We start from the raw sequence: 13,292 nt of genomic DNA on the forward strand, positions 1-13,292 counted from the left end.
GCCTTCCCTAGTTTGAAGAACTGTCTCTAGGTTTGGAATGTGAAATATAGGATTTAAAATGAGAAGAGTTTAAAATGTAAATAGCCTTTTATTAACTAACCATAGTTCTGAAATTTTGAGGTAAGGGGTACGGTGTTGATTCAGTGTGGGCTCTGGAGACTAGCATCGACTCACAGCTAGGCTATGCCACGTAGTTGGTTATGTGAGTTGGAGAAGGTTATTGAATAATCCAATACCAGTTTCCTCACCGTGTAAAGCTGTGGTAATACTATTGCCTACCTCATACAGTTGATGTGAGGATTCAATGAAAAAAGCACATTAAACACTTAGCATAGAACCTGAAATATACTAACTGATCAATACATATTCAGTTATTAGTAATGATAAGATTCCATCAATCGATTCCATGCTCCCAAGCAACTCTGTGGTTATAATTTTGTTACCCATGTAGTTTGCCTGACTGCAAGACAACACTACTGAATCCCTTGAATAAATAATTACCCTGTTGTAAAGTAATACACTGGTATTGTTGAGTTTTGTTTAGGATTTTATGGAGTCTACCTGTGGCAAAGTCACAGTGCAGTTTGGTGACTGAGAAAACAACTTGAAAATGACAGGAATGGATTTAGGATTTTATGCTTTCTAATTTTGATATAACATTCAAAATTGGTAGCTTGATTGTATTTTAATTACATTAAACATAAGTTTACCAAGTTCTGGATCAAGATGATAATGTAGGAGGATCCTGAACTTGCCTCCTCCCACAGACACCAAATCTACAGCTACAAATGAAACAAATTCCTCTGAAAGAAACTCAAAAACTACCTGACAAACTCCCACATATTGAATGAATGAGAAAAAAAAAAAAAAAAACACGACATTGAAACTATTGGAGAGGCTGAGACGCGATCTCACCATAAATCTTATTCCAAGTACAGCACCCACAATCAGGAAGGAACTCACAACTCTGTTCCCTGAGGTGTGAAGGGTTTGAACCCTACATCTAGCACCCCATCTTTTTTTAAAAAAAAAACTTTATTTATTTATTTTAAAATAAATCTTTATTGTTCAGATTATTACAGGTGTTCCTCTTTTTTCCCCCCTAGCTCCCCTCCACCTCCCCACCCCACCCCATGCCCTTACCCCCCGCCACTGTCTTCATCCATAGGTGTAAGCTTTTTGTCCAGTCTCTTCCTGCACTCCTCACACCCCTTGCCCCTTGAGAATTGTCAGTCCACTCCCTTTCTATGTCCCTGATTCTATTATATTCACCAGTCCATTCTGTTCTTCAGATTTTTTATTCACTTGATTTTTAGATTCACTTGTTGGTAGGTATGTATTTGATGTCATTTTGTTGTTCATAATTTTTATCTTTACCTTTTTCTTCTTCTTCCTCTTCTTAAAGAACACCCTTCAGCATTTCATGTAATCCTGGTTTGGTGGTGATGAACTCCTTTAGCTTTTTCTTGTCTGTGAAGCTCTTTATCTGACCTTCAACTCTGAATGATAGCTTTGCTGGGTAGAGTAATCTTGGTTGTAGGTTCTTACTGTTCATCACTTTGAATATTTCTTGCCACTCCCTTCTGGCCTGCATAGTTTCTGCCGAGAAATCAGCTGACAGTCGTATGGGTGCTCCCTTGTAGGTAACTAACCATTTTTCTCTTGCTGCTTTCAAGATTCTCTCTTTGTCTTTTGCCCTTGGCATTTTAATTATGATGTGTCTTGGTGTGGTCCTCTTTGGATTCCTCTTGTATGGGGTTCTGTGTGCTTCCTGAACTTGTAAGTCTATTTCTTTCACCAGGTAGGGAAAGTTTTCTGTCATTATTTCTTCGAATAGGTTTTCAATATTTTGCTCTTTCTCTTCTTCTGGCACCCCAAAAATTCGGATGTTGGTACGCTTAAAGTTGTCCCAGAGGCTCCATACACTATCTTCATATTTTTGTATTTTTTCTTTTTGTTTTTCTGGTTGGGTGTTTTTTGTTTCCTCATATTTCAGATCTTTGGTTTGATTCTTGGGGTACGTTGATCTACAGTTGAGTTTCTGTATATTCTTTATTTCAGACAGTGTATGCTTAATTTCTGACTGGTCCTTTTCCATTTTTTTGGCATTCTCATTAAGGTCCTTGAAGGTCTCACTAAGCTCCTCGGAGGTCTCAACAAGTTTCTCGGCGGTTTTTAGAAGATTCTTGAGTAACCTTATAAATGTGGTTCTGAACTCTATGTCATCCATTAGTTTGCTTTCCTCCATTTCTCTCATTCGTGACATGTTTCTTTGTCTCCGCATTTTGCTGCTTCCTTATGTTGATGGAGTGGCTTTGTGTGGTAGGTGACCTATAGGGGCCAGTAGCTCAGCCACCCCTATCACCTGAGGTGGACGCCTTTGGTACACCCCTTTGTGGGCTGAGTGCAAAGTCTTGGTGTAGTTAAGCCTTGATTGCTGTTGGTACACTGGGAGGAATTGACCTCCAGGCCAATTGGCTGTGAGGACCCGCTGTGTCTATAATGGAAGAACTGCTGCGCTGGAGACATGCTTATGGTGCAGGATTTGTTTCAGTGGGGCTTTGGTGCTCACTAAGTCTGCCTCTTGAATGTGTCACTTATGGATGTGAGGAGTTGAAATCTGGTGTCTCACACTGACCACTAGGTACACTGGCTTCTGGATCTCCAATGGGGTGCAGGTCAGCTACTGTCTGAGGCCACCCAGCAGGAGCTACAGCAAGAACTACAGTTTTCTCCTCTTTGCTTGGGGTTTGGAGGTTTTGGAGCTGTCTGACCCGGGCTGCAAGTTTGCTAGGTTAAGCTGCGATAGGGCAGGCCATTCATATGCTAAAGCCACTGCTTGGAGCTTGGGTGGGTTCGTAGATTGTGCAGGGCGGGGTCTCAGGGCGTGACTAGGCTAGGGCGTGGCAAACAGCGATGGCTGCCAGTAAGCCAGCTCTGTGGCTCTGCGTCTCCGACGGTCTCCGGACGTGTCCCCGCGTCCTGCGCCCCAGCAAAATAAACAATTGTTCCTGCTTGCAGCCCTGCAAGCAAGCCTCCCTCACTTTCCGACCCCACGGCAGACAGTCCAGCTTCTCCCCGTAGGAGTTTGGGTCCCCCACGTCTCCCTAGAAACGAGTTCGGAGTAATCGGGAGCTTATCTCCCTTCGGGTTGAAAACAGCAGCGCTCCCAGTCACCCGTCGCCAGCCCGATTCGCGCGTCTCCGTACCTCAGCTTTTCAGCGCTTGTGCACCCCTCAATGCTGTTTGCTCTTTCCTTCTAGTTGTAGAACTTCCACTCAACCAGCTTTCCCGTGGTTCTGGGTGATAGACGTTTTGTATTTTAGTTGTAGTTTTGAAATTGTTGTGCGAGGCAACAGTTTAGATGTTTACCTACGCCGCCATCTTGGATCTCCCCCCTAGCACCCCATCTTTTAAGAACTGCACTAGAGAGATGAGCCCCAAAACATCTAACTTTGAAAGGTGTGGGTCTTGCATCCATGAAACCCACAAGGATATAGAAAACTAAGAAACAGTTCTTAGAGGGCTCACAAGACTCACCTGGCTATCCGCCCACAGAGGCAGTCAACTGAGAAATGCCCAGTCTTTCTTTGAAAGAAGCCTGTTTGCTTGTCTTAAAGCTTCAACCCGAGGGCCAGGCCTCTTAATTTAAGCCACATCTAGGTACCTACTGAAATATTCTCCATAGATGGAGCCTGGCAGTTACCATCATTCCACCTCTCTCCTAGTTGCCAGTATCTCCACACCTCCCTTCACCGCCCCACCCCCCCCAAAAAAATGTGACTAAAAAATTGGCAGAGGATCTGAATAGAGGTTTTACCAAAGAAGAATAATAGCTAACAGGTACATGAAAAGGTGCACAACATTGCCCTGGCCAGGTTTGGCTCAGTGGATAGAGCATCGGCCTGCAGACTGAAGGGTCCCAGGTTCGATTCCAGTCAAGGGCATGTACCTTGGTTGTGGGCACATCCCCAGTAGGGAGTGTGCAGGAGGCAGCTGATCGATGTTTCTCTCTCATCAATGTTTCTAACTCTCTATCCCTCTCCCTTCCTCTCTGTAAAAAAATCAATAAAATATATATTTTTTTAAAAAGTGCACGACATCAATAATCATCAGAGAAAAGCAAATCAAAACCACAGTGAAGTGTATTGCCTCACACCTGTTAGAATGGCTATTACCAAAAAGACAAGAAATAACCAGTGTTGGCGAGGATGTGGAGAAAAAGGAACTCTTTACACCATTTGTGGGAATGTAAACTGGTACAGTCTCTGTGTAAAAACAGCATGGGGGTTCCTCAAAAAGTTAAAATAGTTTTGTTGATTTCTTTTGCTGTGCAGAAGCTTTTTATTTTGATGTAGTCCCATTTGTTTATTTTCTCTTTAGTTTCCATTGCCCTAGGAGCTGTATCGGTAAAGATATTGCTACGACAAATGTCTGCTATTTAGCTGCCTATGGCTTCTTCTAAGATTTTTATGGTTTCCCATCTTACGTTTAAGTTCTTTATCCATTTTGAGTTTATTTTTGTATATGGTGTAAGTTGGTGGTCTAGTTTCATTTTTTTGCAAGTTATCTGTCCAGTTTTCCCAACACCATTTATTGAAGAGACTGTCTTGTTTCCATTGTATGCTCTTGCCTCCTTTGTCAAATATTAATTGAGCATACTGGCTTGTGTCGATCTCTGGGTTCTCTGTTCTATTCCATTGGTCTATATGTCTGTTCTTGTGCTAGTACCAGGCAATTTTGAGAACAGTGGCTTTGTAGTATAGCATGGGAGAACATATTTGCCGATGTTATCTCTGATAAGGGTTTAATCTCCAACATTTACAAGGAACTCATACAACTTAACAAAAGGAAGATAAACAATCCAATCAAAAAATGGGCAAAGGACCTAAATAGGCACTTTTTGAAAGAGGACATTCAGAAAGCCAAGAGACATGTGAAAACATGCTCAAAGTCACTAATCATCCGAGAGATGCAAATCAAAACAACAATTAGGTACCATCTCACACCTGTCAGAACAGCTATCATCAACAAATCAACAAATGGCAAGTGCTGGAGAGGATGTGGAGAAAAAGGAACCCTTCTTCACTGCTGGTGGGAATGCAGACTGGTGCAGCCACTGTGGAAAACAGTATGGTGTTTCCTCAAAAAATTAAAAATGCAACTGCCATTTGACCCAGTAATACCACTTCTAGGAATATATCCAAAGAAAACAGAAACACCAATCAGAAAGGATATATGCACCCCTATGTTCATAGCAGCGCAATTTACAATAGCTAAGATTTGGAAACAGCCTAAATGCCCATCAGCAGATGAATGGATTAGAAAACTGTGGTACATCTACACAATGGAATACTACGCTGCTGTAAAAAAGAAGGAATTCTTACCATTTGCAACAGCATGGATGGATCTAGAGAGCATTATGCTAAGTGAAATAAGCCAGTCAGTGAAAGATAAATACCACATGATCTCACTTATTTATGGATAATAAAGAACATTACAAACTGTTGAACAAAAATAGACAGAGGCAAAGAAGCATCTAACAGACTGTCAAACTACAACGGGAAGGTAGGGGAGGTTTGGAGGGGGTGGGGGTAAGAGATCAACCGAAGGACTTGTATGCATGCATATAAGCACAACCAACAGACCCAAGACACTGGGAGGGGAGCAGGGGGACGAGGGCAAGTGCCGGGGTGTAGGGGAGGCCGGGGAGAGGTCAGTGGGAAAAAAAAAAAGAGAGAGACATATGTACTACTATTTGTAATACCTTAAACAATAAAAAGAAAAAAAAAGTTAAAATAGAACTACTATATGATCTGGCAATTCTACTTCAGGGGAGAAACACTAACTTGAAGAGATCTCTACAGCCCCATGTTTACTGCAGCATTACTTACAATAGCCAAGACATAGAAGCAACCTAAGTGTCCATCAATGGATGAATAAGGAAAATGTGGTATATATTTACAATGGAATATTATCTAGTCATAGAAAAAGGATGAAATCTTGCAACATGGATTGACCTTGAAGGTATAATGCTAAGTGAAATAAGTCAGACAGAGAAAGATACCAAGAACACCTTGGTAGGTGCCAGAGGCAGGGTGGTGGGAGGAATGTGTGGTCAAAAGGTACAAACTTCCAGTTCAAAAATAAATTCAGTCCTAGAGATGTAATGTACAGTGTGGTGAATATAATTAAGAATACTGTATTGTAATTTGAAATTTGCTAAGAGAGTAAATCTTAAAAGTTCTCATCATAAGAAAAAAAATTGTAACTATGTTAAGTAAACATATTGTGGTGATCATTTCACAATATATACATATATCAAATCATTATGTTGCATACCTGAAACTAATATGTTATATGTCAATTATATCTCAATTTTTAAAAAAGTTTTTCTTCTCAAACATTTTATTAACTCAAAACAGCTCATAAATATTGGGCATATTTTACTTAAGTAATTACAAGAAATTTTTTTCATGTGCCATAATACATGGTATTAACATTTAATTCTCGTTTTGTCTTACAGGTATAAAGGGTCAAGTTTTTGATCAAAAGGGAAATCCATTACCCAATGTAATTGTAGAAGTCCAAGACAGAAAACATGTCTGCCCCTATAAAACCAACAAATTTGGAGAGTATTACCTCCTTCTCTTGCCTGGGTCATATACGTTAAATGTAAGTACACAGTTCTAGTTATTGGTATTAAAATACTACAAAATTCACAATACTTATTCACCTAAGAGGAATATAAAATATGTCTGGCAAGTCCAAAAGTAGTACATGAGGACAAAGGAAAAGACAATGTCAGACTTGCCTGTGGCAGGGACTGAAAGAGGTGGGCATGATCGGAACAAACAAAAAAAACCTTGTTTTTTTCCCAACTGGCAGTTAATATTTTTAATAAAGGCTAAACCCTATTTCTTGTTATACTTTTTATGATAAAAAAAGAAAAAACCTTATTAATAATAATTAAACAATGTAGCTAGAGTACTTGTAAGCTTTATGAAATACCATTTTAATGCCCATTTCATGAAACATAATTTCTGCTATTAAAAAACAGATTTGGCCCGGCCAGTGTTGCTCAGTGGTTAAGCGTTGACCTATGAACCAGGAGGTCGGTTGATTCCCCATCAGGGCACATGCCTAGGCTGTGGGCTTCATCCCCAGCAGGAGGGTTTGCAGGAAGCAGCCAATCAATAATTCTCTCTCATCATTGATGTTTCTCTCTCTCTCCCTCCCCCTTCCTCTCTGAAATCAATGAAAATATACTTTAAAAAAAATAAATTTGGACACAATTTCCTTAAGGAATCATTGTAAGTAAAATTTGATGCACAAAATTTAGCACTATATTAAGCGATAGACATATTTTGCAGTCCTTTCAAAAGCAAATGATAAGTTTTCCAACCAATGCAAGTAAAATTTCAGATTTTAATTTTAATTTAAGATGCATGTTTCTGAGTCATTTCTTCCTGGTAGGAAGCATGGACTGGTTTGAGCCCAGGTAAGCATATGTAAATGAACTAAATGAAAAGGTATCTGATTTAGTTGTCCAGATTGTGTCTCTTATTCTTTGATGATATGACTTTTCTCTAAGAAATTCAAGATTCTCCACTTTGCTTAGTGGGTCTAATGTCAAGCATAGCAGTTGTTCTGAGCAGAGCTACTCCTAGGAGAAGGTAGTCTGTTCTGTAGGAAAAACTGGCTTTGCATTTCATTATTTCATCTTCAGGGCATACTAAAGGCATGGTTTTCAGTTTATAAAACTATAGAATTCAGAGCCTCCCTGCTCCATAGGTTATTACTACAGTGCCCAGCATCAGAGCTCATCAATGCTAATCCTCTTAAGAATCTCTCCTCCTACTGAGTGGATAGAGCTGGAAAACCTCAACTCACTATGACTCTTTGTATTAAAAAGGTCCTTTATTTTCCTGTTATATGCTGTGACATTTCCATTCTATGGGGGGTGAAGGGGCTTCCTTGTAGTGAATCTAAATTACTTTTATGTAATCCCATAAATAAGCCACACCTTTATAGAATAGTTATGAATAGTTTATTTCCAGTTAGACCAATTCAGTACATGTTGGCTTTACCTACTAGTTCTAGGACAAGAGTGCAAGGCTAGACTTTGGAAATGGAAATGAATGGCTTCGTAAATGTTCCATTCTTTTCTCTCTTCACAATATACAATAAGAGCATCTCTCAATGGACATGATCTATAATTAGTTTAGCATTTGTTTTATTTTTCCTGATCATTTCCCTCAACAACAACAAAAACGTCTAGCTGAAGATTCAGACTCCTATGAACAAAACCAAGTAAAATCAAAGCTTTATAAGGAGGCAGTAAACTTGTACACTTATATCAGCTGCAAGGAAATGGAATAAAGAAAATAATCCCACTTATAAAGGATCTTGATACCCAATCAGGATATTAAGTACAGACTTGGGACAAGAGAAACAGCTCTTTACCTTTAATCTCCATGAAAATGATGGGCAGGATCAGTCTACTGCTTCCTCCTCCTGACTTACACCTCTAGATAAAGGACCTGTATTTATTTCTCTTTGTAATTCTTGGCAACAGCATTAACAACTATTGTCCATATCAACAGACATTGGGTAACTCTTTCAATGAGCAGAACTGAAGTGGTTACTAGCCTGGGAGGCCTGGCAGGTTGTTCCATGTGTTTCAGAAAGCCTGCATTTTAGTGGTAGATATTAGTGTTTGCACCACAAAACATCTGAAATCATTCAGATAATTGTTTCTTCTTTCTTCTCAGGTTACAGTCCCTGGACAAGAGCCATACCTCACAAAGGTGATTATCCCAAAAAAATCCCAGGACTTCAGTGCTCTTAAAAAGGATATTTTATTTCCACTCAGAGGGCAATTGGATTCTATCCTAGTATCAAATCCTTCATGTCCTATGATTCCTCTATACAGTATTTTGCCAAGCCACTCAGCTGCAACAAAGCCTAGTCTGTTCTTATTTTTAGTGACTCTTTTTCACATATTGTTCAAGTGAAGCAAAATGTGAAACTCAACCCCATCACCACCTGGAATCAGGGATTACTCATGCCAGGTTACTGCAAATCTAACGCCCTCTGTGAGACAACTGGACAAACTCCACCATCCTTCCCTAAGAAGACAAATGGTTAAATCCTGTAACGAGAAATGTGTGGTGATAACAAAAGGAATTATTTAGTTTTGGTGATGAAAACAAGACACCCACCTATCAAGTACTGCCCACTTACATTTAATTTTAAACGCATCTTAGAAATTTGTAAGAAGTTAAACTTGAGCAAAAATGAAGTTTCTCAAGAAGAAGAAGAAAAAAGCTAAATCTGTGTACAGAGAGACAGATGAATATAAGCAATGAACATGAACATTTATTGATCACCTTTCATATATAAGACCTTGCTATGAGTGCTATATATGAAGAGATAGTGCCATATATCATTAGTTCTCAGGGCAGGGAAAAATGATAACAAGACTGGGAATATTTAGCTTTGCAAATGTTCTAAGGCAGTGGTCGGCAAACTCGTTAGTCAACAGAACCAAATATCAACAGTACAACGATTGAAATTTCTTTTGAGAGCCAAATTTTTTAAACTTAAACTTCTTCTAATGCCACTTCTTCAAAATAGACTCGCCCAGGCCATGGTATTTTGTGAAAGAGTCACATTCAAGGGGCCAAAGAGCCGCATGTGGCTCGCGAGCCGCAGTTTGCCAACCACGGTTCTAAGGAAATATGAGAGAAAATAGGCAACCATGTCTCAGTGGCCCAAGAAAATATGGTCCTAATAGTATGACAAGGTGGTGCCTACAGAGTCCCAAAATAATGGGTCGTTTAAGTGTCCCTGCCGTTCTGCACCTGGATGTCAACAGTCCTCTGTCATGCTGATAACCCCAAATGTGTAATTCTAGCCTGTTGCTTGAGCTTCAGACTCACATCCAACTGGCCACTGGATATATATCCACCTGGATGTGACCCAGAGGTACCTCAAACTCATGTGAAAATGGAACATACTTTTCTCCCTAGAGCTGCTCTTCCTTCTGTATCCTGTCTCAATTCCTGGTACCACCAAACCTGGGAGTTGTCCTTGATACTTCTTCCTCCTCTGTCATCCCATATATCCCATCAGTCACTAAAGACTATAAATATTGATTCTACCCTCCCTCCAGGACTACTAACACTGCCAAGTTCCAGCTGTCACAGCTCACCTGCACCACTGCAACAGCTGTACCGTCCGTCCCTTGCTCCCAGCTTCCTCCTCTTCAGATCCATCCTCCACACAGCACTGTGGAAGGGGGTCTCTTTAAAACAAAAATCAACATCCTACTGACACCTAATGTCCTGTTGTGTCCCTGTGTCTGGAATGCCCTTCTGACCCACATTTTCTTTCTCCTCCCTCTTTACAACTCAGTTCAGGCACCGACTCCTCCAGGAAGCCTTTGCTGACCATCATTCCATTCCTTTCCATTTCACCTCCTCCCAGTCAATCTGGGGACCTTCCTCTTTGCTCCCCAAATAAAACAGGTTACTTCTACTATTGGATTTACAACACTGTATTATAATCTTCTACTTCCAGGTATGAGTTTTCTCTAGTAGAGTGAGCTCTCTGGGACTGAGGGGCTAATTTGTTTGAAAAGTGCATTTTTATATCCTCAGAGAACATATTAGAAATTGAATGAACGAACAAAGGGTTCCAGCTAATGTCTCTCAGAAATTGTATAGGGCTTTGAGTTAAACTAGATCCCATGCTTTGGCAATTTCTGGTTCCCAGTAATGCTGACAGAAGAGTGTTTTCATATATGTATCAAGAAATAAATTCAAATACGGTGCTTTTACTGGACTTTGCATTTATCCTAAGCTTCATAGTAAAGGTATTATGTTACCTATTAATTCTAAGGCTACCTTTATTTTATTGGAAAACAAAATTTTTATCATTAGTACTCAATATGAAGCAATTATTCTCCACTATAATGACAGTTAACCTAACTTAAACATTATATAACAGCAAGTATAAAACAGAAAATGAAACTATACTTGGCTTGGTACATGTTGAATGCTTGAGAACCATACATGAATGGGAGATACATGGGCATTTAGGACCTATTCTTGTGCCAAGTTTATTCTATCTATACAAAATCATACATGTTTAATATAAACAACATTTATAATCTTTTAATCACTTCTTTAAAATCTGGCAATAAGCTAAATATCTTGATCATTTTCAGTTAAATAAACCATAACTTATTATACGTGAAGGTGTATGCTAATATATTATAGAAAATGATTTGGTATATTACATATAAAAGTATATGAAATTTGGCTTGATTTGCCATTAAGCCCGAAAGAATTTTTCAATCAGGCATTCTGAGTTCTAACTTTTCCTTTCCCAAGACAGCAAATTTTTTTCCTTTTTCATCTTATTTTTTACTCTTTTAATTTTCAAATTAAATTTATTAGGGTGACATTGATTAATAAAATTATGGTAGCAACTTTTGAAGAAACATGAACCAAAATCTGAATTGGGTTCATGAGCCATAATGTTAAGGAAATGTTTTTAAAATCAGAAATTTTATCAGAATCAAAATTATTTAGAGATGAGCAAAACAATTAAAATAATCTCCAAACCAAATCCACGCCAAACCTGAACTTAATTCTGAGCAGGTTTGGGATACATATTTTCAGCAATGCCCTACGGTTTGTAGCAAGAGGTAGTAAGTAGAGCTACACCCTCCACCAATCCAGTGAAGTGTCCAAGAGGAGAAACACTATGGAATTCGACCAGATCCCCACCCGCCTCCGTTCCTCAGGTTCTAAGTTCAGATATAACTAAGTCCTTTCATAGGGAAACCAATACGGTAAAGGTTTTCAAGATAGAAGAAAAGATAGCATGTGACAGTAAAATGATACTGAGGTAGGAGCCCTGGGTTCAAGCCCACCCCACATTCAGTTTTCCTACCTGTAAAATGAAGGCTCTGCTTGCCTGATTCTGTGACTGTCAGAGGGCAGTGTGAGAGCTGCACTGGTGCTGCTTTTGGTGCTTGCCCAGGTGGAGGAAGGATAATTAACACCCAAGTGGTCAATATTTTAAAGGCCGTGTAACTTATCCAGGACCAAATCTTTTGCCTCAGATACAAACAGAATTGATCTGAAAACAAATGAAACATTGGTTAGCTAGAATGATCATTTAATTACACTTAAGGAAACTTGCATGAAGTAACAGTTTTTCTGATGTATGTACTCGAATTATGTAAACATGAGCAAATCTTTAAAGAAATGTTGCTAAATCTCTGCAGGTGTCAGTGTTAATTTTGGTGCCTCATTTACCACATTCAGACTTGAGTTGTTGGATGTACTTAATGTTTTGTTCCAGAAGCAAATTTGCGTGTTCTACCTGCAGAAAGTAAAAATATCTGGCACTTGATTGGAAATATCTTTTTCTTGGAAATCCAGAAAAATGAGCCTACCATATTGTCTCATGGCAGCAGGATAAGTTGCTCACTGAGAAGTTTGATTCTTATTGTACACAGTGAAAATACAGTTAATGTCTATTTTATGAAAAATCCCTTATATCTTCCTCATGACTTTAGATTGGGAGAGAGGGAGAAAATGGTTAAAGAGAAACAAAAAAGTTAATAACACCTAAAACAGAAGTTTGGGGAATGTCTAACTTCAGAATACACTTTATATCACCAACAAGCAGGTATTATACAGTATTACTTACAAACTTCTATCATGCTTTAGCATGTTAACTATTCCACAGCCTTTTATAGATGTTTCTCGATGGTTTTTGCAGTTTCTCAGTGACTTTCTAATTAAGAACTTTAAGTGTACAAATTAAGAATGTAAACTTTTATTGGGTATTGGCCATGACTACCTCTGAACTCAATAAATCTAAAATGTATGTTATTCTCAATAAATTAATATTCATGTAAACCATGGATGCTGTTTCTTTCCATTACATTACCTTGAAAACAAATACTTACACAAGTGTAATAAAGTCCACATACTAGAGAACCGCTTACCACTGAATAAAGCCTGGTAAAGGCCAGACTTAATAACCCTTTATGAGGCAATACTACAATAACTTCAAAGCCCAGGTAGTTCTTTCATAACTTTATGATATACTAGAGGCCCAGTGCATGAAATTCGTGCATGGGTAGGGTCCCTAGGCCTGACTGGTGATCAGGGCCAATCTGTGGGGGTGACCAGTGAGGTGATGGGGGGGGGGTCCCCACTGGCACCCGCTTTGGCCAGCCTGTTGCCACCCACTCATCGGCCCTGCCC

General features: G+C 39.3%; 1 protein-coding gene across 1 annotated transcript in view; it reads left to right on the forward strand.

Annotated features, from left to right (window-relative positions):
* CPM (carboxypeptidase M) overlaps positions 1 to 12,944 on the forward strand; it is an 84,899-nt gene extending 71,955 nt beyond the window's left edge. The window contains exons 8-9 of the mRNA XM_080660711.1: positions 6,527 to 6,675; positions 8,775 to 12,944. Of these exons, the coding sequence (XP_080516837.1) occupies positions 6,527 to 6,675; positions 8,775 to 9,017 (392 nt within the window). The 3' untranslated portion in view covers positions 9,018 to 12,944. The remainder of the gene's footprint in view (positions 1 to 6,526; positions 6,676 to 8,774) is intronic.
* Positions 12,945 to 13,292: the final 348 nt, after the last annotated feature.

Source organism: Plecotus auritus, assembly GCF_963455305.1.
Source record: "Plecotus auritus genome assembly, chromosome: 3".
Classification (NCBI taxonomy): Eukaryota; Metazoa; Chordata; class Mammalia; order Chiroptera; family Vespertilionidae; genus Plecotus; species Plecotus auritus.